General features: G+C 44.1%; 1 protein-coding gene across 1 annotated transcript in view; it reads right to left on the bottom strand.

The window, feature by feature from the left end:
* Window positions 1-26,276, bottom strand: part of lrba (LPS-responsive vesicle trafficking, beach and anchor containing) — a gene marked incomplete at its 5' end in the record, with an annotated part of 387,967 nt that overhangs the window by 43,765 nt on the left and 317,926 nt on the right. Inside the window, 4 exons of the mRNA XM_084454694.1 lie at window positions 1,921-2,088; window positions 15,476-15,624; window positions 23,076-23,154; window positions 24,768-24,945. Of these exons, the coding sequence (XP_084310820.1) occupies window positions 1,921-2,088; window positions 15,476-15,624; window positions 23,076-23,154; window positions 24,768-24,945 (574 nt within the window). The remainder of the gene's footprint in view (window positions 1-1,920; window positions 2,089-15,475; window positions 15,625-23,075; window positions 23,155-24,767; window positions 24,946-26,276) is intronic.

Raw genomic sequence — 26,276 nt, forward strand, 5'->3', positions numbered from 1 at the left:
CTATATGGAGTGCCAGTACTGTGGGCAATAGTTTAATGTACTTTCTTCCTTCTATTATATTGCAGTTTTGATGCTGAGAGACCTGGCATGGTTGTGGCCAGAGAACACCGTGATGCACCGGCAGTCGAGTTTCAGCTGCTGCGCAAGCCTGATGTCCTGCCCCCCAGTGAAGGTCTTCTTGTGCAAGCCCCACCCGGACTGGACATGGCCAGACAGACGTATCTCTTTGACAAGATCAGAGAGTTCTGTTCTGATGAGGGACGAGACGTCACATGTCCCCCGCCAAACTCCACAGCAGCTCAGAAAAAGACTGTCCGCTTGTAGATTCACTGCAGATCATCAGGACGGACAGCACTGCAGGAGAAAGGCCACAGCCTTTCCTGTTTTCCTGTTTGTATACTGAAGCGTTGCTTGTTCTCTTGCACAGACTTGCCCACACTTGCACAGACTGCATTGTTAGAATATTGAATACTGAGCTGAGTACTGTTGTTATTACCTTGAGTATTGAGCTGGGGACTGTTATTACTTTGTTGTACACTTGATCACAATGAACACTATGCACCTTGTCTATAAAACAGACAACTGACTGTACACTTTAACACTTAGACTGTTGCCTTTTTTTGTACACTTAACTACTTATGCTTGTACTTTATATCATGTATGTGACAATAAAGAACGTTAAATTTGAACTTCATCTTATATTGTTCTTAACTGCATTCACAACACAAGATTAATACTGACTCAAAGAGTGTGGGGTCATCAGTGAGAGAGCACCCCACTTGGCTGCCACTCTCAGTTAATACCCCAAGTTGACAGCCACTCTGACAGATAATGACAGATCGTCCAGTGGGGGAGTGGCTGGGGGTGCGGTTACCAGGCTATTGTTCACGCCCATTACCTGGCAGTCAGAGGTGTGAAAATGTTGGAGAACTTTGGAGGGAGATTTCTCAGCTAAGTTGATTTGGCAGTACTAGCATTCAAATAAGCATATCTTCTTCAATTATGTTCAGATTTCAATGTATGAGACCTCATTTGAAAGCTTACAATGTGCACTTTCATAATCTGTAATAAACTGAAAAATGAAAATGCCTAGTTGAGGACCAAATTACCAGCGGCGGTCACATATATATTTGTGTGTGTGTGTGTGTGTGTATATATTTGTGCGTGTGTGCATTGGCTCTGTGGTTAAAGGCTCTTTTTTCCAGCTGAGGCTCTTATCCAAACTGAAACCGTACCTCTCTCTTAAGGACCTGGAGACAGTCATCCATGCTTTTATTTCTTCAAGATTGGACTACTGTAATGCCTTGTATGTGGGCCTTGACCAGCGGTCACTGAGGCGCCTGCAATTGGTCCAGAATGCTGCTGCGCGCCTCCTGACTGGAACCAAGAAGTGGGACCACATCACACCGGCGCTGGCCTCCCTCCACTGGCTTCCTGTTCGCTTCAGGATTGATTTTAAAATCTTAATGTTTATTTTTAAGGCTCTACATGGTTTGGCCCCCCACTATCTGGCTGAACTGATTCAAGTTCGGGCGACATCTAGAACCCTGAGGTCCTCCTCCGAGACTCTTTTAATAGTCCCTAGATCGAGACTTAAGACCAAGGGTGACCGAGCTTTTGCGGTGGCTGGCCCAAAGCTCTGGAACAGCCTCCCTCCACACATTAGACACGCACAGAACCTAGGGCTCTTTAAGTCTCAGCTTAAAACGCACTTGTTTTCACTGGCTTTTGAGGCCTGATAGCCTACATCCCCTGTCCTGTTTTGTGTCCTGTCCTTTTATTGTTCTGTGATAATGTGCACTTTATTCTGTTTTTTGTTTTAGTTTATTTTATATATTGTACAGCACTTTGGTGCAACTTCGGTTGATTTTAAACGTGCTTTATAAATAAAGTTGACCTTGACCTTGTGTGTGTACTCACTCCCAGGGCTCTCTCCGATGCTGCTGTGTTTCCCGTTCCAGTACCAGAGCAGCAGAGTTGCGTCGCGGGAGCCTGACAGCACGTAGCAGTCCCCCCCGATGTAAGACTCGGACCGGGCCAGGCACGTCACCACATCACGGTGGCCGAACACGATCTGGGTCAGCTTCCCTGGAAGAACAAACACACACAACAACTTAGCTCCCAAGACAGCCTTCATGATATTCTATTGATATTATTCTAAAACAACTCGTGGAAAAGCTACCAGGTATGTAGGTAGACCACTGATATTAGTGATTCTACTGTAGAACTATATTATAATGATACTAGAACTATATGACACTGACACTAGTGATACTACTGTAAAACTATATGATGCTGATACTAGTGATACTACTGTAGAACTATATGATGCTGATACTAGTGATACTAGAACTATATGATACTGACAATAGTGATACTAGAACGATATGATACTGATAGTAGTGATACTGGAACTGTATGACACTGATACTGGTGATATTAGAAGTATATGATACTGATACTAGTGACACTAGAACTATATGACACTGATATGAGTGATAGTACTATAGAACTATATGATATTGATACTAGTGATACTACTGTAGAACTATATAATACGGATACTAGTGATACTACTCTAGAACTATATGATACCGATACCAGTGATACTAGAACTATATATACTGATATTAGAACTATATGATACTGATATTGGTGATACTACTGTAGAACTATGACACTGATACTATGCATATTAGAACGATATGATACTGATATAAGTGATGCTAGAACATATATGACAGTGATACTAGTCATATTATACTGATTCTAGTCATACTAGAACTATATGATACTGATACTAGAACTATATGATACTGATACTAGAACTATATGATACTGATACTAAAACTATATGATACTGATACTAGTGATACTAGAACTATATGATACTGATATTAGTGATGCTAGAACTATATGATACTGATACTAGTGATACTAGAACTATATGATACTGATATTAGTGATGCTAGAACTATATGATACTGACACTAGTTACTAGTTAGAACTATATGATACTACTGTAGAATTATATTGGTGACACTTTATTTGAAGGGGTGTGCATAAGACTGACATGACGCTGTCATGACGACGTCAAGACACTGTCATAACAACGACATGACACATGAAGAATATTTACATTTTGTATCCATATACTGTATATTGTATACTGATACTAGTGATACTACTATAGAGCTATATGATACTGATACTAGTGATACTAGAACTATATGATACTAATACTAGAGCTATATGATACTGGTACTACTAATACTAGACCTATATGATACTGATATTAGTGATGCTAGAACTATATGATACTGATACTAGAGATGCTACTGTAGAACTATATTATACTGATACTAGAACTATATGACTGATACTAGTGATACTATTGTAAAACTATATGATACTGATAATAGTGATACTACTGTAAAACTATATGATACGGTTACTAGTGATACTAGAACTATTTGATAATGATACTAGTGATACTAGAACTATATGATACTGATACTAGTGACACTACTGTAGAACTATATTGATACTGAACTATATTGATACTAGTGATACTAGAACTATATACTGATACAAGAACTATATGATACTGATTTTAGTGACAAGAACTATATGATACCGACACTAGTGATAATAGAACTATATAATACAGAAACTAGTGATACTAGTGATACTAGAACTATATGATACTGATATTAGTGATGCTAGAAGTATATGATACTGATACTAGTGATATTAATGTAGAACTACATTATGCTGATACTAGAACTATATGATACTAATACTAGTGATACTACAACTATATGATACTGATACTAGTGACACTACTGTAGAACTATATGATACTTATACTGGTGATACTAGAACTATATGATACTGATACTAGTGATAGTAGAACTATATGATACTGATAGTAGAATTATATGATACTGAAACTAGTGATACTAGAACTACATGATGCTGACACTAGTGACACTATAATTATATGATACTGAAACTAGTGATACTAGAACTACATGATTATATCATATTAATAATACTAGTGATACTATAATTATATGATACTGATACTAGTAACACTACTCTAGAACTATATGATACTTAAACTAGTGATACTAGAACTACATGATACTGATACTAGTGATACTACAACTATATAATACTGATCGTAGTGATACTACTGTAGAACTATACCATACTGATACTAGTGATACTATAATCATATGATACTGATACTAGTGATACTACTGTACAACTATATCATACTAATACTAGTGTTACTATAATTATAATTATACTAGTGATAGTACTATACAACTATATCATACTAATACTAGTGATACTATAATTATAACTAGGGCTGCAAGCTGCAGTGAGCGGGCCATCGCACCCCACGCACATCGGGGTGTGGCGCTGTTAAAGGGTGTGCTGTACTGAGAGAAACTTTCTGTCACCAGTAGGTGGCGCTCTAAGCGTGACTCAATACCGATGCATAGATGTGTTCAGGACGGTACCTTGATGAAGCGTGAGAAATGTAGTGTAAATCGGACAATGTATGTAGGAGTTATGATGACTTCCTGCTTGACCTGTAGGCGGCGCTATAAGTATGACTCAATACTGACCTACAGATGTGTTCAAGATGCGACCTTCATCAAGCATGAGCAATTTGGAGTAAATCGGATAACGTATGTAGGAGTTATGAGTACTTCCTGTTTCACGAGTAGGTGGCGCTGTAAGTGTGACTCAATACCGACGCATAGATGTGTTCAGAATGCGACCTTCATGAATCGTCAGCAATTTGGTGCAAATCGGTTAATGTATGTAGGAGTTATGGGGACTTTGTGTTTCACCAATAGGTGGCGCTATAAGTATGACGCAATACTGACACATAGATGTGTTCAGGACAGAACTGTCATGTAAGCGTGAGATATATTGGACAAATTGGATAATGTATGGAGGAGTTATGAGGACTTTGTGTTTTATGGCGAAATGTCAAACTTTGGCGGGGCGCCACGGCAAGGGTGTTTGGTGAAAACTCAATTTTTTAATAACTTTTGATCACAAAGGTCCTAAGATGAAGCTGACCGAATATGAAGTTGATCAGATGAAATCTGTAGGAGGAATTCGTTAAAGTACGAGGCATGGAAATGGTAAAAACAAGGGGAAAATGGCACATTAAGAGCAAAATGGAGGACTTCTTGTTGCATGTTGGGTATAGCTCCAAGATACATTTTAGTGTCTCGATGAAATACATATGCCCACCGAATTTCGTTCGCCTACATCAAACTGAAAGGGGGGGATTGCCATTTAAAATTTTCCAGGGGGCGCTCTTGAGCCGTTTTGCCACGCCCATTTCCGTTACGCAACTTTTGACCTGTAAGTCCGATTTTTACAAACGAGGTACCGTTGGATTCCTTGGCTCAAGCCAAGTTCATGACATCATTTTCCGCCACATTGGATTTCCCGCCATTTTGGACTTAGTGAAAAACACTTAAAATGTATCTCCTCCTAGGAATTTCGACCAATCTGCACAAAACTCGGTAAGCACATTCTCTAGACCAATGTCCACAAAGATGATGCTTGATGAACGTCGCATCTTGAACACATCTGTAAGTCAGTATTGCGTCATATCTACAGCGCCACCTACTGGTGAAAGAGGAAGTACTCATAACTCCTACATCCGATTTACTCCAAATTGCTCATGCTTGATGGTCGTATCCTGAACACATCTGTGCTTCAGCATTGAGTCATACTTATAGTGCCACCTACTGCTTATAGGAAGTCCTTATAACTCCTACATACATTATCCGATTTACTCCAAATTGCTCACGCTTGACGAAGATCGCGTCCTGAACACATCTGGAGGTCAGTATTGAGTCATACTTATAGCGCCACCTACTGCTTACAGGAAGTCCTCATAATTCCTACATACATCATCCGATTTACACCAAATTGCTCACGTTTGATGAAGGTCGCGTCCTGAACACATCTGTAGGTCAGTATTGAGTTATACTTATAGCGCCGCCTACAGGTCAAGCAGGAAGTCATCAAAACTCCTACATACATTGTCCGATTTGCACAACATTTCTCATGCTTCATCAAAGTACCGTCCTGCACACATCTATGCGTCGGTATCGAGTCACGCTTAGAGCACCACCTACTGGTGACAGGAAGTTTCTCTCAGTACTGGACATCGAAATGGCACACCCTTTAACGGCGCGGCACCCCGACACGCGTGGGGTGCGAGGGCCCACTCACTGCTGCTCGCAGGCCTAGTTATACTAGTGATACTATTGTACAACTATATCATACTAATACTAGTGATACAAGAACTATATCATACTAATACTAGTGATACTAGAACTAAACCAGGAAGAACTATTTATCTTTATTCGTCATACAGCACATGCAAACACACGTGCAATGGATGAAGCCTGTTATTATGTTCGAAATATGAAACATCACATTTGTTATTTATATAAGTTTTATAGATATTAGTTATTAATATCACATAGATGTACTCATTAACCTAACACAATTGTGTTTTTTTTAAGAAATACAGTGTAATCAGGACATAAATCAGCTATAACAGTGAGATCAGAACATGTACTGTAGTAGGCTAAATCAGTTAAAACAGTGTGATCAGGACATATAAATCAGTTATATCAGTGAGATCAGGACATATAAATCAGTTATATCAGTGAGATCAGGACATATAAATCAGTTATAACAGTGAGATCAGGACATATAAATAAGTTATATCAGTGAGATCAGGACATATAAATCAGTTATAACCGATCAGGACATATAAATCAGTTATATCAGTGAGATCAGGACATATAAATTAGTTATAACAGTGAGATCAGGACATATAAATAAGTTATATCAGTGAGATCAGGACATATAAATCAGTTATAACAGTGAGATCAGGACATATAAATCAATTATACCAGTCTGACCAGGACAGTTATAACAGTGCAGGATTCACTCCATCTGGCTAATTTTCAACTGTAGTTGTCCAGTTAGCAGCTGTAGCCACTTCTATAGACCTATTCTCTGCTGGAGAGCGTCAGTCACGAGCATTCAGATTATCACAGAAGACTAAATATGTTGTATGAGTGAGAGAGAGAAAAGGAGAGAGTGAGCGTTTGTGTATATGTTTTTACTATGTGTGTCCACATGCATTTCTGTGGGTGTGTATGTGTGTGTGTGTGTGTGTGTGTGTGTGTGTGTTTGTGTGTGTGTGTGCGTGCGCCCACTGCAGCTTGTCAACATCACTGTCGATTTGATAATCAAGTTTTATTTATTAGTTGTGTGTGTGCTCCAGTCCAGTGTAATGGATAATGTGGTAGTGTTGTCGTGGGAGGGGGCCAGTCCAGTGTAATGGATAATGTGGTAATGTTGTCGTGGGAGGGGGCTGGCGACAGGAGCTGCTGTGATGAGAGTGTGTTGGTGTGACGGTGCGACACTCCCTGGTGGCAGACACACAAAGGCTGTCTCTTCACTCCCATCCCTCCCTCCCCCCCTCCATACCTCCCTCCCTCCCTCTCCACAAGATAGAGTGATCGTGCCCTTTGAGAGATTGAATGGAGGGCGCGTTGGAGGCACGGGGCACACTGAATGGGTTTGGAGACGGGGTGCGGAGCTAGGCTCATTTGAGACCCCCTGACCTACCTGATGGAGCTGTCTGGTTGTGTGTGCATGTGTGGGTGTGTGTGTGTGCCTGCCGGAGTCAATGGAGTACACATGTGTGTGTGTGTGTGTCTGTGTGTGTGTGTGTGTGTGTGTGTGTGTGTGCCTACCTCAGTCAGTGGAGTACACGTGTAAGTGTGTGTTTGTGTAAGTGTGCACATGTGTGTGTGTGTGTGTGTGTATGTGTAAGTGTGTGTGTGTGTGTGCATGTGCACAAGTGTGTGTGTGTGTGTGTGTGTGCATGTGCACACGTGTGTGTGTACAGATGTGGGAAGTTAGAAATGTCCCGTGCTGCAGCATTTCACTTCACGGTATTTGGCGAGGAAATCCCGTTGGAAATCTCGTGGGATTTCAGATGGGTGTTATTTAGTTTTAGTGATGCACCACCGCCAGGTGGCGTCTTTGAGCAGATTTAGCAGGCTGGGATCTGTGTTTTTCTCCTATAGTCTACGAATTAAACATCATTCAATTTCACATTCTTTAATTTAAATGCTCTGTTGTAAAGCACTTTGAGCTGAATTTATCTGTATGAAAGGTGCTGTACAAATAACATTTAATTGTTATCATTACCTTGTTCTCAAACACATTTTTTCTCCATCTGGATGTAATTTAATTATTACGGACACATATATCTACAGTATCTATCTCAGTAACTGACGTCGGGTCAAGACGTGGTGTCTGTTAAGTCAAATGCGCAAAATAACAGTATTGTAAATATATTTGTTAGTAAAGATGTGGTGAAAGTGAGGGTTTTGCATTTTGTTTCTGGAACGCATTCAACTGGTACTTGTGAACCCCAGAAGTAAATTTGAAGACAGGGAACCAGCTAATGTAGCGGAGCGCAGTAGGCTATGGCTTCAGCACGATACAAAGAAAAAATAAGCTTGATCGAAGGTGTAGATCCATACAAAATTGACATAGTCTCCATGAGTAAAGATCACTCATTATTGCCAATTATATCCAGACATTAACTATCTTGTGCATACAGAACGGCAGGTTTGACAGTGAGTGCGTTCACATGCACACTATACGCCGATCATAACCCGATAATGGTAGGCTAATAATGCGATTATTGAAATGGTCTTGTGAATGCCTTTATCTAATTTCCAAAATCGGTGTAAGGTCTTAACACTAGAACCGCCAAAGACGTCCATTGGACGATTGTGGGTTTTCATTTGCACATAACTATATTTTTATAAAACATTAAGTCCACCAGTCAATGACTTTCCCTAAAATTGTGTTCTGTTGCAACCCCTATTGTTAAATATATTCAAGATCATTCAAATAAAAAAATATTGTGTATGTTTTTAAATTTATACCTATATCAGCCGCCAGCCGTTCAATGAACGGCTATAGGGAATGTGCAGTGTCGCGCTATGTACAGCCTATTATATGCACAGTTTCGCGCTATGGTTATTATAAATAAGTATTATTCATTGGGGAAGCTTGGACTCGCTGGGGACTGGTGGAGAGACGCATAGTCAACAGAGCCTCCCCAAACCCGACTTCATTCTCCAGTTGGCTGAAGAGCTGCGCGCCGAGTGGATGGCGTCCAAACAGCCACCGGCGGCGCCCCTCGCAGTGTCCACAGAAGAATACCCCAAAAAAAATACCTGCATGGTGAAGACAAGCTTCAGCAAGAACAGAACTGTCTACCAATGCACAAAGTGCACCAAAGCTGTCTGTGGCAGTTGCACTGCCAAGGTGCAGAGGATATGTGCGAAGTGTATTTGAGCTGCCACCTCAACCGCGCGTGAGAGCAGAGCGCATCAACTCGTGTATAGCCTACAACTAGTAGCCCATAGCCAATAAAACGGCTTATTGTTTTATTCATATATCAACTAGATAATTAGATAATAATGAGTAGCCTAGTAGGCTATAAAATGAATTATATAGGGCCTAAGCCTTAAGCTGTACAGTACAATTACAAGACGCATAGGCCTAGCCTAAAAAGCGATGCGTTCTCATAGGCCTATATTAACTTAGATAATTAATAACATAATTATTATGTATCTACGTTCTATGCTGCATCTGACAGTAGGCTACTGTTTTATTTGGATCCTTGGCCAAAATGCTGTTCTTGTAGCCGTTTCATCGATTCTTTTCCTTTTGTGAAGTGTAGCTATAGGCTACTATTCTTGTTAAAGTGCGGCCTTGGCTTTATTCAAAAAAAATATGAGAAAGGTGTCATAGGCCTACAGACACATACACAGTAACATCATATGATGTTGCTTTCAGTAACATTAAAAACAATCATAAATCATGCAAAGTTGAAGGCAACGACTTCATCAGTTAGGATACTGTTGGCATGATCTAGGCTAGATGCTCATAATGTCCGTTGAAAATAATTCCTTCTAAGCACAATTTGAATTGTATTAAAATAGGCTAAAATTAAATTTCCACATATTCTGATTCCTTCTATATAAAAAAAACTGAATATTATTTTTGTATGTGTAGGCTATAGGCTTCTGCGATGAACAAAGCAGCCGCAATGTAGCCTGCTTATAGCGAGCAAGAGGGCAGTCTACCATAAAGTGTATAGCCTAACCATAATGTAATATATCTAGAATACATGTATTGTGGTATTTCTTTATATAGCCCAGCCTGTCTATCAATTGTTTCTCAATAAACAGTTATGTCATCCTCTGAGTCCGAATAAGCAGGCTAATAGACTGGCAGCTCTAAATGCCTTCCCAATCAATGAGACGTGGTTGTAAAAATTATGTTTTATTGATGAAAAGGGTAAAACTGAAAAACATGGAAAGAGACTCATTGCATTGATCGATGCAGTCAGTTCAAATAGGCATAAAGTAGGCCTATTTAAAATGACCAATTACATCTTCAAATCCAATTCATGCTGTAAACATCTTAAAGTAGCCTACAGCCATAGCCTAATTCAAAGTAGCAAAGGTGACAAAATGAAGTGAAAGGCTGCCAACTAGACCACTCCAATGAATGTTGAATGTAGTCTACTTTTATTATTTAGGTTTTACAGAATAGGCCTACACACATGCATGCGCCATCTGACTAGCTCGCCACTTGCCAGCGAACCTGGACTAGACTATTGCAACACCCCCCGCCCCCCTGCTACAAATTATTTTATATTCAAATAAACTGGATGGACCAGTTTCCTAGCCCTGGATCGTGGGGGAGGGGGGTAGCCTACGTTAGCGGGTGCTTTCCCATGACCGGGCATTCCGCAGGTGTTGGGTTGAATTCGGCAGTTTGATTGATAGGTGGATGGATTTAACATCCAAAGTATTGTGCAAGTATTGTATAGGCCTATGTCTAAGAGATGAATAGTTGTAACCATTAACTCAGCCTGATGTAGGCCCTAGGCTACTGTAGATTATCAGCATTATCACCAGCCTCAATTGATGCTCGCGTGAGGACTTTCCTCTAGGCTACGTTTTGCCATTCATTTAAACCACCATCTCATCTAGACTACTTCTGTTGCTGCATTTTTACCTTTATGCTCTTCGTGATTTTAGAGCGCAATCAACATTTTCCAGGATTCCAATAAATCCATCCATTCATCCAACTTTGTGCTGAGCGCAGCGCGTACATTATGGCTGGTAGCCTACTGTCAAGGATCACGACTGATGCACTCCCTTAACACGTCTCGCAACTCCCCAGACCATCAAGAGAATTTCAATATGAAAGACCTTTAAGTGGGGCATTCCAGGAGGTACTGTAGCAAGTCGTCGGTCTTCATGACGCACTGTTATGCTTGTTTGCTGTAGATCCAGTCATAGAAGCGGGCATCTCTTCCTGTTTATACCGGCGATTTTAAACAGCTGGTCAGTTCACCCCAACAAGAATAGCCAAGTGAAGGACAAAAATGAAACCACTAACGTTACTGCTGGTCTTGAAACAACCGTGTTAGCCTAGTTCCATATAACACTCCTGGGTCCATTTTCGTACAGTAGATCAGCCTGTGTCCACGTAGTTGCTAGCTAACTGGTACATTAGTTAGTTAGCTAGCTAGCTAGCTGACCCCTGATGTCTGACTCACGTGGATGGTGTTTGTGTACATTCCATGAATATCCGAAGCAATGACGTTTGTGATGGATTTTAACTGATCTAGTCAAAAAGGATTTACCAAGATTCGCTCAAACAGGTTAAGTCTGGTTTATTGAGAAAACATACGAGCGCAAGGACTTCCGGACAACGCACATGAGTGGTTGATCCAAAGAAGTGCCGCCTCCTGATCTTGCGCTGCCTTATATTCAAGCAAAACACAGGTACGCCGCTTCCAGGATGTGATTGGCTAACCCATCTATACACATCATAATAAGGTGACGGACATCAAACAGTGGTCGAGGGATACAGAGAAAGCGCGGTACACTTTGAATATAGACAAAGGAACAATGGTCTAGGCCAGGACGGGAAGTCTGAGGTGTGAGGCCTTCCCGTCATGGTGAGGATATCACGACAGGGGTGTCTGTCCTTACAAAGAAGTGGGGAAGACAGAGGTTCAGGAGGTGTTTGGAATTACAAAAGAGAGAGAGGACAAAGGTTTAAAGGTGTTTGGAATAGCAAAAGGCAGGGGACTGGATCAATAGGTTTTAAGAAATAAGGCTGAGATCTGAAAAGTCTTGAGGCCAGTTGTAAAGTCTATGACACGTTCCACGTAGTGTTCCAAACTGTTAAATTATTCCCTATGTAGTTTACTATTTGGGTAACACTACATAGGGAATAGGAAGTGAGTGAACCATTTCAAACACATCTCTAGTCAGCTCCGTTAGCTAGCTTACTCATCCTGATGGCCATATGGTTCCATATGAGAACACTCTGCTAGCCCGCTAGCTAGCTAGTTAGCCTACTGTATTAAACCTCTACTTGTCCCGATACCTTACCAGTTACAGAGGTAGATACTATAGATAGATAGGCTTTGTTCGTAATAATTAAATTACAACCTGACAGAGAACAAGGAGTTTGGGTTCACATAGTTGTTAGCTAACTGGTACAGTAGCTAGCTAGCTGACCCCTGACGTCTGACCCTGTGTCACGTGGATGGTGGTTGTTTACGTTGCAGTCTAGCTTACAATAGCTTCTCACACCGTTCACTACCATTCCATATTTTTTCTGATTTAAGGTCCCATGACGTTTTTCTCTTCCTGCTTCTGCCTAAGCACTCCACAATACCAAAATACAACGGTGTCATGTTTTACGGAAGGAAAAGTGAAGAAGACGGTAGCTATCAGTGACTAAAGCAGTTAGCTAATGTTAAGATCATTCCTGTAGCTGCTTTGCTGCTAATGCGAGTTCGTATCCGTTCCTGCCCGAGAAACAGAAGTTGAACTAATAGCATAAAAATAGCTGCAGGAATCATTGTTGTAAAGTTAGCTAACTGCTTTTTAGCCACCGACAGCTACCATTAATATTATGGAAGCTGCTGTTGTGAGCTAACTTGCTATCACGGTCTTATCGTGCAGCTTCACAGACTGCTATTAGGAACCTGAATACTACCTGATATTTCAACCTGCTGTCATCAGTGATCGGCGCGTCTGCTTGTTTGCGTCATGAATATCTGACGCAATGACATTACATGTAGTGTCCCAAAACTGTTTAATCATTCCCTATAGTAGTTCATTATGAGTAACACTACATAGGGAATAGGGAGTGAGTGAACCATTTCAAACACATCTCCAGTCAGCTCCATTAGCTAGCTTACTCATCCTGATGCCATGTTCCATATGAGAACACTCTGCTAGCCCGCTAGCTAGCTAGTTAGCCTACTGTATTAAACCTCTACTTGTCCCGATACCTTGTTCCATATGAGTTAACAGATACAGACCCGATGACAGTTACAGAGATAGATACTATAGATAGATACTGTAGGCTTTAATAATTAAATTACAACCAGACAGATAACAAGGAGTTTGAGAACAAGGTAGGTTCATCTAATGTGCGAGATGAGCTACAGCAATGGGTCAATGAGTAGCCTAGTATTACCGTGCCCTCTATGGGCATGCGAGCGGTGGTGCGGAATGCCGTAAAGCGTCTGTTAGAATAACGCGGGTCAAGTGACCATTCTTATGTTCTCGCATCTGTGTGTGTGTGTGTGTCAGTGGCGGCTGGTGACTCAAAAAACTGAGAAGGACAGGAGGAAGAGAGGCAAACCGCCCATGGGCGCCGGGGGGGCACTTTCCCTCAGTCAGTTATTATTTGAAGTATCAGCTTTAAAGTGGATTTACAGTCAATTTTAGCATATGAAAAACTAAACAATTTCTTTAACTACATGCAGCATTTATTTATCATATTCATGATAAAATATTACAAAACAACAATAAAACATTGTAAGCAATAGTTGTTGTAATGGATTGTACTCTTCTCTAAAGAGAGAAAATAATTGATATTGGTGAGGTGCTGGAGAGGTTAGGTGATATATGAAAAATGTTTTTGATTAGGGGACACTGAGGTGTGCTGGCTCTATTAATACATCCATGGCTGGCTCTCAAACAGTTTGTTGGCAAATAGATTTGACAACTGGACAATGGAATACGTTGCACAGCAAATGCAGTATCCAACAGTTTGCACATGGCTAGCTAGCAATGGTACAGCTATGGGATTAGCTCATTTGGGTTGCTGTCAAAGCTGCCACTCTTATGTTGCTATAGCCTACAATTATCGGAACAATATGAACATTCAGTTGAAAGTTTTCCATCCACCCATCCATCACTGGATGAGGAATAAGCACCGCAAAGTGATCAATTCTCACACAAGCAGGAGCCAGGCTGTGGATTTCTCCGATCCGGTGTTGCGACCCAGTCTCTAGAAATGTTTTGGACGAGTTGCCGACAGTTTGCGCTTCCAGCCAATCTGCGCGCCTACCTATGCCGTAGCCTGATATGCACCTCGTAGCTAACGTTACCGGCTATAGCCAGCCAGTGGAACTGTCGTGTTCAGACGGCTCTAGCTCAAAAAGTATTTATGTCAGCTTCGATATTTAGATGGCTAGAATCAAGACAAATAGACGAACAGTTTGATGTATAATATGTCCCATAATACTTTCGGATGTATTATATTATGGAGCTACAAAAACACAAAAAGTCTCCAATGGCACAGGGAAGAGAAACAGACATCAACGCCGACTCAATCGGCCTTCACTGTGGTAAATCTGGAATCTGGAATGTGATTGGACAAACAAAATGTCAATATCTGAATCCTGTTCAGACAGGGCCGGAGTACTGTCCTCCCTTGCGGTAATTTTTCAGCGTTTTGGCCAATCACAAATTAGCAAGAAAAAAAGGCATTACATTGATTTAAGATAAAAGAACCCGCCCTAAGGGAGGCTAGCCTCCCTTCAATAGATATCTATGGGTCCTCCAGCTGCATGTTATATATGTCACTGTTGGAGCTTTATAATTTCAATAATGTTTTTTTATCCATAGGGAAAACCTGCTTTATGAACAAAACTGAGATAATATTAATTATGAATAAATAAGTTAATATATTTATATTTTAATCCCTCTCTTCTCTCCAAAAACTGAGGACTGTCCTCCCCTGCCTCAATGGACGAGCCTCCACTGGTGTGTGTGTGTATGTGTAAGTGTGTGTGCGTATGCACGTGTGTGTGTGCACACGTATGTGTGTGTGTGTGTGTGTGTGTGAGTGTGTGTGTGTGAGTGTGTGTGTGTGTGAGTGTGAGTGTGTGTGTGTGTGAGTGTGTGTGTGTGAGCGTGAGTGTGTGTGTGTGTGTGTGTGAGTGTGTGTGTGTGTGTGAGTGTGTGTGTGTGTGTGTGTGTGTGAGTGTATGTACCTGAGTCAGTAGAGTACACGCGGAAGCTCTTATCCCAGAAGCCACATAGCAGGATGTAGCGGTTGTCGGCGGTGATGAGGAAGAGCTGTGCGTGGAGCTGGATGCTCTGGTCCAGCAGGTCGGAGATCTGGCGCCGGTGGCTGCCCACACTGCCGGCTGGGGACGCAGACGCACACACACACACACACACACACACATGCTCAGTCAGGGCTTCACATCACAAACACTTTGGTTTGGGTTTTCTTCAAGCTGAAACGAGGAGGATCACACTCTACACAGCGCTGGGCCCTCTGAAGTACACTAGGACCACGCCGTTTGAACCCAACCCCTGTGAACACTGGCTTCTGTCAGCTGCAGCAAGGTCCTACATGGGAACCCACAATTATACAGTAGGAACAGTGTAGTAACACGCTGGAATTATACTCAGCCTTTTTGAAGTACCGTTCTAATTACTAAAACGTTGAATGTTCTAAAACGATGTTTTTCAAGATTGGAGCTGTGACCGAGGTTGTTAAATGAGTGTGTGGTCAGGGCTGGTGTGTGTGAGTCCAGCGGTCAGGGCTGCTGTGTGTGAGTCCAGCAGGGCAGAACAGGTGTGTGTGAGTCCAGCGGTCAGGGCTGGTGTGTGTGAGTCCAGCGGTCAGGGCTGGTGTGTGTGAGTCCAGCGGTCAGGGCTGGTGTGTGTGAGTCCAGCAGGGCAGGACAGGTGTGGGCTAGCCGGAGCAGAAGCCCCCTGACAGACACCAGCACGCCATCCTCACTCCATATTTCAACCAATTATCAACATTTCCCCCCGTCACGGACGGCACGCCAGTCACACTCAAATTTACTGTGTTTAGCCCAGGCTCTCTCTGGAATGTGAGCTGTGTAAATACATACCTGACACACACAAATGCACACACACACACACAACTACACACACACACACACATGCACACACACACAACTACACACACACACACACACACACACACACAACTACACACAACTACACACACACACACACACATGCACACACACACACACACACACACACACACACAAACACAACTACACACACACACACGCAACTGGAAAAAGACAAAGATAATGATAAACTGGAACACAGGTGATTAATATTTCAAAATAGTTTGTTGTATTTTGCAAACACATGTACTTTGATACACACTTGACTCACATGCATGCACACACACATGCACGCACATACTGTACACGCACGTACGTACGCACACACACACACATGCTGACTGTGTGAAGAGAAGCTCCATAAAAGGGGAAACCAGACAGTTGCTGAGATGAGCTGGTGAGGATGAACCCTGGATAACTTCACCAGTAAACAGCAGCAGGAAGACATGTGAACACGTGAGGGAGGGAGAGAGAGAGAGAGAGAGAGAGAGGGAGAGAGAGAGAGAGAGAGAGAGAGAGAGAGAGAGAGAGAGAGAGGGAGGCAGAGAGAGAGAGAAATCAGAGATTCATATGTTGTGGTGTTGCAGGAGACAGGGAGTAGAGGAGATGAGTCTACTGGCTGCCCTTATGGCTATAGAGAGATAGTTGTCCCATCCACTAAAATGAAAGGAGTCCCACAGGGAAGAGATTCAGGAGGAATGCTAATTTGGTACAAAACAAAATTAATACACTCCATAGAAATAATCAAAAAGGGAACATTTTTCATTTGGCTAAAGATAAGGAAGGAGACTATTTCCGCTGCCAAAAACGTGTTTCTATGTGCCGCATATATCCCACCTTTCGAGTCTCCCTATCACAATGAGGACACATTCACCATTCTAGAGGAATATATCAGCTACTTCCAGGCCCAGGGCAATGTGCTGATCTGTGGAGATCTCAATGCCAGGACAGGGAAAGAACCTGACACAATTAACAATCAGGGAAACAGATATGTACTGTACCAGGGAACATCAACATTCCCCTTCCCTCGTATCCTATTAGAAACAATTACGATAAATCAAGCAACCAAACAGGAAAACAACTTTTAAAGCTTTGTCGCACGCTGGGTCTGTACATAGTCAATGGACTCATATGGGCAACACCTACAGCTCACCTCTCTATACACCTACAGCTCACCTCTCTATACACCTACAGCTCACCTCTCTATACACCTACAGCTCACCTCTCTATACACCTACAGCTCACCTCTCTATACACCTACAGCTCACCTCTCTATACACCTACAGCTCACCTCTCTATACACCTACAGCTCACCTCTGTATGACATATTAAATTATGTTTAGACACATATCTGACCAAAACATTTCCCAATGATATTGAAGGTGTAAATCTGGCTGTCAAAGAAATCTACAATATATTTGATAAACTGGCATCTTTATCCAATTTGAAGAAAACAACAACAAAAATACCAAAAAAAGAAAGACGATGACAAATGGTTTGATTTGGACTGCAAACATCAAAGGAAAACCCTGAGGAACCTGTCCAACCACTAACACAGAGACCCAGACAACCAGGATTTACGGCTTCAGTATCGGGAAACACTAAAACAATACAAAAATAAAACTAGAACCAAAAAGAATCAGCACATCAAGAGACACCTGGATATAATTGAGGACTTAATAGACTCAAATAACCTTTGGGAAAATTGGAACAATTTAAACAAACCAAGCAGGGACGAATTGGCTATCCAAAATGGAGAACTATGGAAAACACATTTTGAAAACCTGTACACTAAAATCACTGTGAATTCGGACCAAAAAGACAAATTAGAGAAATTATATATCCTTGAGTCAGCAATTAAAGACAATCAATGTCCACTGGACTTCCCAATTACTGAAAAAGAATTGGAAGACAAAATCCAGGAACTGAAATTCAGAAAAGCTAGTGGGGCTGATGGGATACTGAATGAGATGATTCAATTTACAAATAGAAAATTCAAGATGGCTATACTCAAACTTTTCAATATAGTTCTGAGTGTGGGCAATTTCCCCAACATCTGGAACAAAGGATTAATTACACCCATATTTAAAAATGGAGATGAATTGGATCCAAACAATTATAGAGGCATATGTGTCAACAGCAACTTGGGGAAGATCTTCTGTTCAATCCTAAACAACAGACTACAACTTTTTCTCAAGGAACATAGCATCCTAAGAAAAAGCCAAATTGGATTCTTACCAAATTATCGCACATCAGACCATGTTTTCTCTCTCCACACCCTAATTGACCAACAGATAAATCAAAATAAATCGCCTCAGTCCAACTCTCTTCAACATCTACATTCATGAATTGGCTAAAAACTTGAGGACTCTGCAGCCCCCGGCATCAACTTGAACGGCACAGACATAAAGTGCCTCCTGTATGCAGATGATCTGGTGTTACTGTCCAGCTCCAAAGAGGGACTACAGCAGCTCTTAGATCATCTGGACCACTTCTGCCAGACCTGGGCCCTGACAGTTCATCTGAAAAAGACACAAATTATGATATTCCAGAAAAGGTCCAGGTTTCAGGGAAATACATTTAGTTTTTTACTAGGCTCCACAAATATAAAACAAAGAAATGAATATACTTAATTGGGACTTAAAATAAGCTCGACTGGAAACTTCAACCTGGCCGTGAATGAACTGAAAGCAAAAGCACAAAGGGCCTTTTATGTAATTAAAAGATCAATTAATTTAAATAACCTAAATATTCCAATAAGAATCTGGATAAAAATATTCAAATCAATAATTGAACCAGTATCCCTGTATGGTTGTGAGGTGTGGGGGCCCCTTACACATCAGGATTTATCTAAGTGGGACAAACACCCAATTGAAGTAATGCACACACAATTTTGAAAATCTATTCTTGAAGTGCAAAGAAAAACCCCAAACAATGCATGTAGAGCAGAGCTCGGCCAATTTCCTCTACTGATTCATCCATCCATCCATCCATCTTCATCTGCTTATCCGGGGTTGGGTCGTGGAGTCAGCATTTCCAGCCGGGGGCCCCAGACATCCTAACCCTTTCCCTGGCAGCATCAACCAGCTTTGCCAGGCAAAAAACAGGCAAAAACCCCTGATGGAAAACAACACAAGAGGAAGAGAGACCCGGCCCGGAAGAAGCCCGGGACCCTCGTCTGGAGCCAGGCCCAGACGGAGGGCCCGCCTGTGAGCGCCTGGTGGCCGGGCTTACCACGGAGCCCGGCCGGGCCCAGCCCAAAAAAGCGACGTGGGGACACCATCTCATCCTCCATCCCGTGGACCCACCACCCGCGAGAGGAACTGTCGGGGTCGGGTGCGCTGCCAACTAGGTGGCAGTGAAAGCGGTGGACACTGACGGACCTCTACTGATTGACATCCAAAATAGATTTATCAAATTTGACCAGCATCTATGAACCAGTGACCCCGACTACCACCACAAAGCCTTTAAATGCCAAGGCAAGACAAGTGCCCTCAGCCAAATGGTCCTGAGACTATGTTCACAGAGTTACCTCTCAACACCTCAGGACATCCCTCAGATAATCTGGCCCAACCAAATTATAAGCAAACAAAAATAAAATTATATTAACCATTGGAAAAATATTACAAAAACTCAAAGTAAACTTGAATGCTATTTGGCCCTAAATAGAGAATACACAGTGGAAGACTATCTGACCACTGTTTCAGATCAAAAACTGAGGAAATCATTGACTATGTACAGGCTCAGCGAGCACAACCTGCCACTGAAAAAGGTCGACACAGGCAGACCTGGCTGCCTAAAGAGGAGAGATTCTGCCAGCAATGCTCCAGAGGAGAGATGGAAACAGAGCTACACTTCCTCCTTCACTGTGAAAAATATTCAAATCTGTTATTCCAATTCAGATTATTTTAAAGGTGCATCTCAGAAAATGTTAATATTGTGGAAAGTTATTTTCCATGATTTAATTCAAAAAGTGAAACATTCATATTCATATATATAGATTCATTACACATGTAGTGAACTATTTCAAGGCTGATTGCCTCCATGCCACGCTCCACGTTGATGCAGTAATTTGTGCAAAGGGAGCCCCGACCAAGTATTGAGTGTATAAATGAACATACTGAACATACTGTACAATGATAAAGATTAAAACAAAAAAGGCTTGAAATATTTCACTTTGTGTAATGGATCTTGAATACATGAAAGTTTCACTGTTTGAATTACATTACAGAAAATAAGACTTTTTCCACAATATTCTAATTTTCTGAGATGCACTTGTATTTGTTCCATGTAATGCACAGTGTACAGTAACAGTGACATGTTTCTGCCAGCTCAAGATGGGCTCATCACATACGACTACAGCAGAAACATTCTCGATTACACAGAAACACATCAGGCAATGCATGCACAGCAGAGTTAGCCCAATATCAATTACTAGTTAACATACAAAACTGAGCCATCACATTTTAAATCAAATCATCTAAAAACAAGGAACCACTACTCCTTCCATTCCTGAGCTCTTAATACCCAGAGATGAGCCAAGAGAGAGGTGCCCTCAGCTAGGCCTGAGTTCAGGTACTAGGTGGGTCTAGGATGGATCTAGGGTGGGTCTAAGGTGGGTCTAGGGTGGGTCTAGGGTGGGTCTAGGGTGGGTCTAGGGTGGGTCTAGGATCGGTCTAGGGTGGGTCTAGGGTAGGTCTAGGGTGGGTCTAGGGTAGGTCTAGAGTGGGTCTAGGGTGGGTCTAGGGTGGGTCTAAGGTGGGTCTAAGGTGGGTCTAGGGTGGATCTAGGGTGGGTCTAGGGTGGGTCTAGGGTGGGTCTAGGATGGATCTAGGGTGGGTCTAGAGTGGGTCTAAGGTGGGTCTAGGGTGGGTCTAGGGTGGGTCTAGGGTGGATATAGGGTAGGTCTAGGGTGGGTCTAGGGTGGATCATGGGCAGGGCTGGACTGGGACAAAAAATCGGCCCTGGCATTTTTGGCCCAGACCGGCCCACAGGGCTGGACTGGGTGAATATTTCCTGCCGGGAAATGTAGCCCCAGTCAGGCCACTAGCCGAGCCGACGCGGTGAGATGGAACACCTTCAGTTTCGTTTTGTTGACGGGGGGGGGGGGGGGCTGCGCGATTTGTTGACGGGGGGGGGGGGGGGGGGTAAGTGCTGCGCGATTTGTTGACGGGGGGGGGGAGGGGGGTGCTGCGCGATTTGTTGACGGGGGGGGGGGGGGGGTGCTGCGCGATTTCTTGACACCTGAAACTAACAGAGGGAGGGGTGGGGCCTACATATGATTGGGCCAGCCCAGTGTCACTATAGAGGATGGACCAATGGGCCGCTGTCCCTGCTCTATGGGCCGTTCGTTAGCTCTTTTTTTTTTTTTTTGGATCGGCCCACTAGTAGGTCCGGCCCACCGGGCATTTGCCCGGTACGCCACATGGCCAGTCCGGCCCTGATCATGGGTGGGTCTAGGGTGGGTCTATGATGGATCTAGGGTGGGTCTATGATGGATCTAGGGTGGGTCTAGGGTGGGTCTAGGGTTTGTCTAAGGTGGGTCCAGGATGGGTCTAGGGTGGGTCCAGGATGGGTCTAGGGTGGGTCCAGGATGGGTCTAGGGTGGATCTTCTCTCCTCACCTCTCCTGCTCCCCCCTCTCCTCTCCTCTCCTGCTCCCCCCTCTCCTCTCCTCTCCTGCTCCCCCTCTCCTCTCCTCTCCTGCTCCCCCTCTCCTCTCCTCTCCTGCTCCCCCTCTCCTCTCCTCTCCTGCTCCCCCTCTCCTCTCCTCTCCTGCTCCCCTTCTCCTCTCCTGCTCCCCCTCTCCTCCCCTCTTCTCTCCTCTCCTCCCCTCTCCTCTCCTCTCCTGCTCCCCCCTCTCCTCTCCTCTCCTCCCCTCTCCTCTCCTCTCCTCTCCTGCTCCCCCTCTCCTCTCCTGCTCCCCCTCAACAAGTACTGAGTGATGAGAGGCGGCCATATTGTCCTGACAGCCGTGTAGTCTGCATTCTCAATCACACATTATTACCCCATTCATATTCATTCATACTGACACACACACACACACACACACACACACACACACACACACACACACACACACACACACACACACACACACGTCCTCCACCCCCGCTCTTATTAAACCACCTTAGAGAGGAGAGGAGGGAGGTAAAGAGAAAGAGAGAGTGAGAGAGAGAGAGGGAGGGGGATAGAGAGAGTGAGAGAGAGAGAGGGAGGGGGGTAGAGAGAGAGAGGGAGGGAGGGAGAGGGAGGGGGATAGAGAGAGAGAGGGAGGGAGGGAGGGAGAGGGAGGGGATAGAGAGGGAGGGGATAGAGAGAGAGGGAGGGAGGGAGAGGGAGGGGATAGAGAGAGAGAGGAAGGGAGGGAGAGGGAGGGGGATTGAGAGAGAGGGAGGGAGGGAGGGAGGGAGGGAGGGAGAGGGAGGGGGATTGAGAGAGAGGGAGGGAGGGAGAGGGAGGGGATAGAGAAGGAGAGGGAGGGAGGGAGGGAGAGGGAGGGGATAGAGAGGGAGAGGGAGTTGATGATGAAATGCTGGCCTAGGCCACAGCTCATTGCATTCCAATTTGCATGCAAATGCTCTAGTCAGAGAGCAGGCTCTATATCAGAGAGGATGGAGGAGAGGAGGGGCTGCAGACAACAGTCATCTACTGTCCAAGGACACACACACACACACACACACACACACACACACAGCTGACCTATAAGGGGGTCGATTTCCACAGGCAGTTGGTACTGTTGGTCCTGCTGCTGCACTGAGGAACTTTGATGACCTGAGAGAAAGAGAGAGAGAGAGAGGGAGAGGGTGGATGTGAGAGAGGAAAGAGAGAGAGAGACATTGTATTAATATTGTGTTTGTGCTTGCCAGTGCGTGATGCAAAAAAGTTATAAGACAACGTGTATTGGACCCTGAGGGGCTCTACAAATGTACCTCAATTTCTCCTGAAACTGCATTAATAACAACAACAACAGCAATAATAATAATAATAATAATAATAACCATAACAATAATAATAACAATACAAAACAACAATAACAATACTAATACTAATACTAATAATAATAATATAGATTTCTCAAACTCAAGGACACTGTAGCATGTACAAGACTGTACAAGAGCGGAGTAAAAAGATGCAAATAAAAATAAAAAGGGACTAAAACCAACTTTGGGACCCTGAACCCTGGCATGCTGGGGAACACCAGTCTGAAGAGACGCTGCTCTGAACCCTGAACCCTGGCGTGCTGGGGAACACCAGTCTGAAGAGACGCTGCTCTGAACCCTGAACCCTGAACCCTGGCGTGCTGGGGAACACCAGTCTGAAGAGACGCTGCTCTGAACCCTGAACCCTGAACCCTGGCGTGCTGGGGAACACCAGTCTGAAGAGACGCTGCTCTGAACCCTGAACCCTGAACCCTGGCGTGCTGGGGAACACCAGTCTGAAGAGACGCTGCTCTGAACCCTGAACCCTGAACCCTGAACCCTGGCGTGCTGGGGAACACCAGTCTGAAGAGACGCTGCACTGAACCCTGAACCCTGGCTACTCTGAACCCTGAACCCTGGCTTCTCTGAATCCTGAACCCTGGCTACTCTGAATCCTGAACCCTGAATCCTGAACCCTGTCTGCTCTGAGCCCTGAACCCTGAACCGTGGCTGCTCTGAACCCTGAACCCTGGCTGCTCTGAGCCCTGAACCCTGAACCGTGGCTGCTCTGAGCCCTGAACCCTGAACCGTGGCTGCTCTGAACCCTGAACCCTGGCTGCTCTGAGCCCTGGCCGTGGGGGAACTGTACTTAAATGAGCGCTGGCTAAGTTAGGAGCTCAATCTCCTCTGTTATCTCCTCTCTACTGCAGATCCTATCGCTATTAAAGCAATACATCGCGATATTTGGACCTTTACAAACATGTCTGGTGCTAATTCTCCAATTAGATTTACTAAAAGTAAGCTGAATTGTCCAAACAGTCAACTCAGAAAGATAATACATTGACATTTATTACCTTTTAAAACTCGCGCCCCCGGGACGCAAGCATTCAGTCGAAGTGCGCATGTGCAACGTTGTGCTTAAACAACACAGTAGTAGCTAACTATTCCGGCGTCTATGGATATCATGCATGGATGTATTAATAGAACATGCAATGATATCATGGCGGAGGTGAGAAAACCGAAGCGAAACATCACGGAGGAAGCCAGAAAAAGAAAAAGACAATCTTATAACTTTACGACAGTATGACAGTGCACTTACTCGCAGAGCCTGTGGGGGCGCAGTTCCGAGAAAACCGGAGAAAACGCTATGTATTGCTTTAAAGTATCGCTGTAATTATGATCACATCCGTGGCTGCTGTCACCTGAACCCCCTTTAAAACTCAGTTTCCCATAAGCCCTCCTCACCTGCCAGGCCGTGCCACTTGTTGACGGCGAAGAGGCGGTTGGCGGTGACGGTGATGATGGCGGGGGCCAGCAGGCCCGGCTGGGTGTTGGCGGCCACGTGGCTGACGGGGGAGTTGGAGGGGAACTTGAGGACCATGATGACGTCCTGCTGCATCTGCTCAGTGAACATCAGCGGCGTCTGGAGGAGGAGATACTGGTGGTCAGCACCCCCGCCGACGGACAGAGGAGAGGAGGAGGAGGAGAGGAGGAGAGGAGGAGAGGAGGAGGAGGAGACACTGGTGGTCAGCACCCCCACCGACGGACAGAGGAGAGGAGGAGGAGGAGGAGGAGAGGAGGAGAGGAGGAGGAGGAGACACTGGTGGTCAGCACCCCCACCGACGGACAGAGGAGAGGAGGAGAGGAGAGGAGAGGAGAGGAGAGGAGAGGAGAGGAGAGGAGAGGAGAGGAGAGGAGAGGAGAGGAGAGGAGAGGAGAGGAGAGGAGAGGAGAGGAGAGGAGGAGGAGACACTGGTGGTCAGGACCCCCGCGAATGGACGGAGGAGAGGAGGAGGAGGAGGAGGAGGAGACACTGGTGGTCAGGACCCCCGCGGAGGGACAGAGGAGAGGAGAGGAGGAGGAGGAGGAGGAGAGGAGGAGGAGAGGAGGAGGAGAGAGAGGAGAGGAGGAGAGGAGGAGACACTGGTGTTCAGGACCCCCGTGGACAGACGGAGGAGAGGAGGAGAGGAGGAGGAGGAGAGGAGGAGGAGGAGAGCAAGGAGGACAGTGGCGACGGTGGCAGAAGACAAAGATAGAGAGAGGGAGAGGGGCAAAGAGAGAGCAAGGGAGAAGGGGATAGGTAGAGAGAGAGAGCAAGGGAGAGGAGGAGAGGGAGAGAGAGAGGAGGAGAGGTAGAGAGAGAGAGAGAGGGAGAGTAGGAGAGGTAAAGAGCGAGGAAGGGAGAGGAGGAGAGGTAGAGAGAGAGGGGGGGAGAGGTATAGAGAGAGGGAGATTGAGAGATGAGGAGAGGTAGAGAGAGAGGGAGGGAGAGAGATGAGGAGAGGTGGAGAGGTAGAGAGAGAGAGAGGGAGGGAGAGAAGAGGTAAAGAGAGGGAGGGAGAAGAGGAGAGGTAGCACACACATTCTCTCTCTCACACACACACATCTGTTACTGTACTAGTGTGATGTGTATGTATATTTTTTCATGGTATATATTTATATAAATGTCAATAATGTTAATGTTATAAAATTATGAACACACATTTACACACACACACACATGCACACACGCACACATAAACACACACACACACATACATCTGTTACTGTGTTAATGATAATTTACTATGCACACCTTTACTGCTAATTTCGAATGCTTATTGTTATACAGTCCCTCCAGAAAAACGCAGGCAAAAATCCTTGATTATGCAATGGAATATGCAGGGTTTTTATGTGATTTTATGCGTTGAAAATGCGGGGATTTTCTGAAGTTGCGGGAACTTGCGAATATTGCGAGAATATGCGAAAAATGCA

This window comes from Borostomias antarcticus (assembly GCF_949987555.1).
Source record: "Borostomias antarcticus genome assembly, chromosome: 20".
Classification (NCBI taxonomy): Eukaryota; Metazoa; Chordata; class Actinopteri; order Stomiiformes; family Stomiidae; genus Borostomias; species Borostomias antarcticus.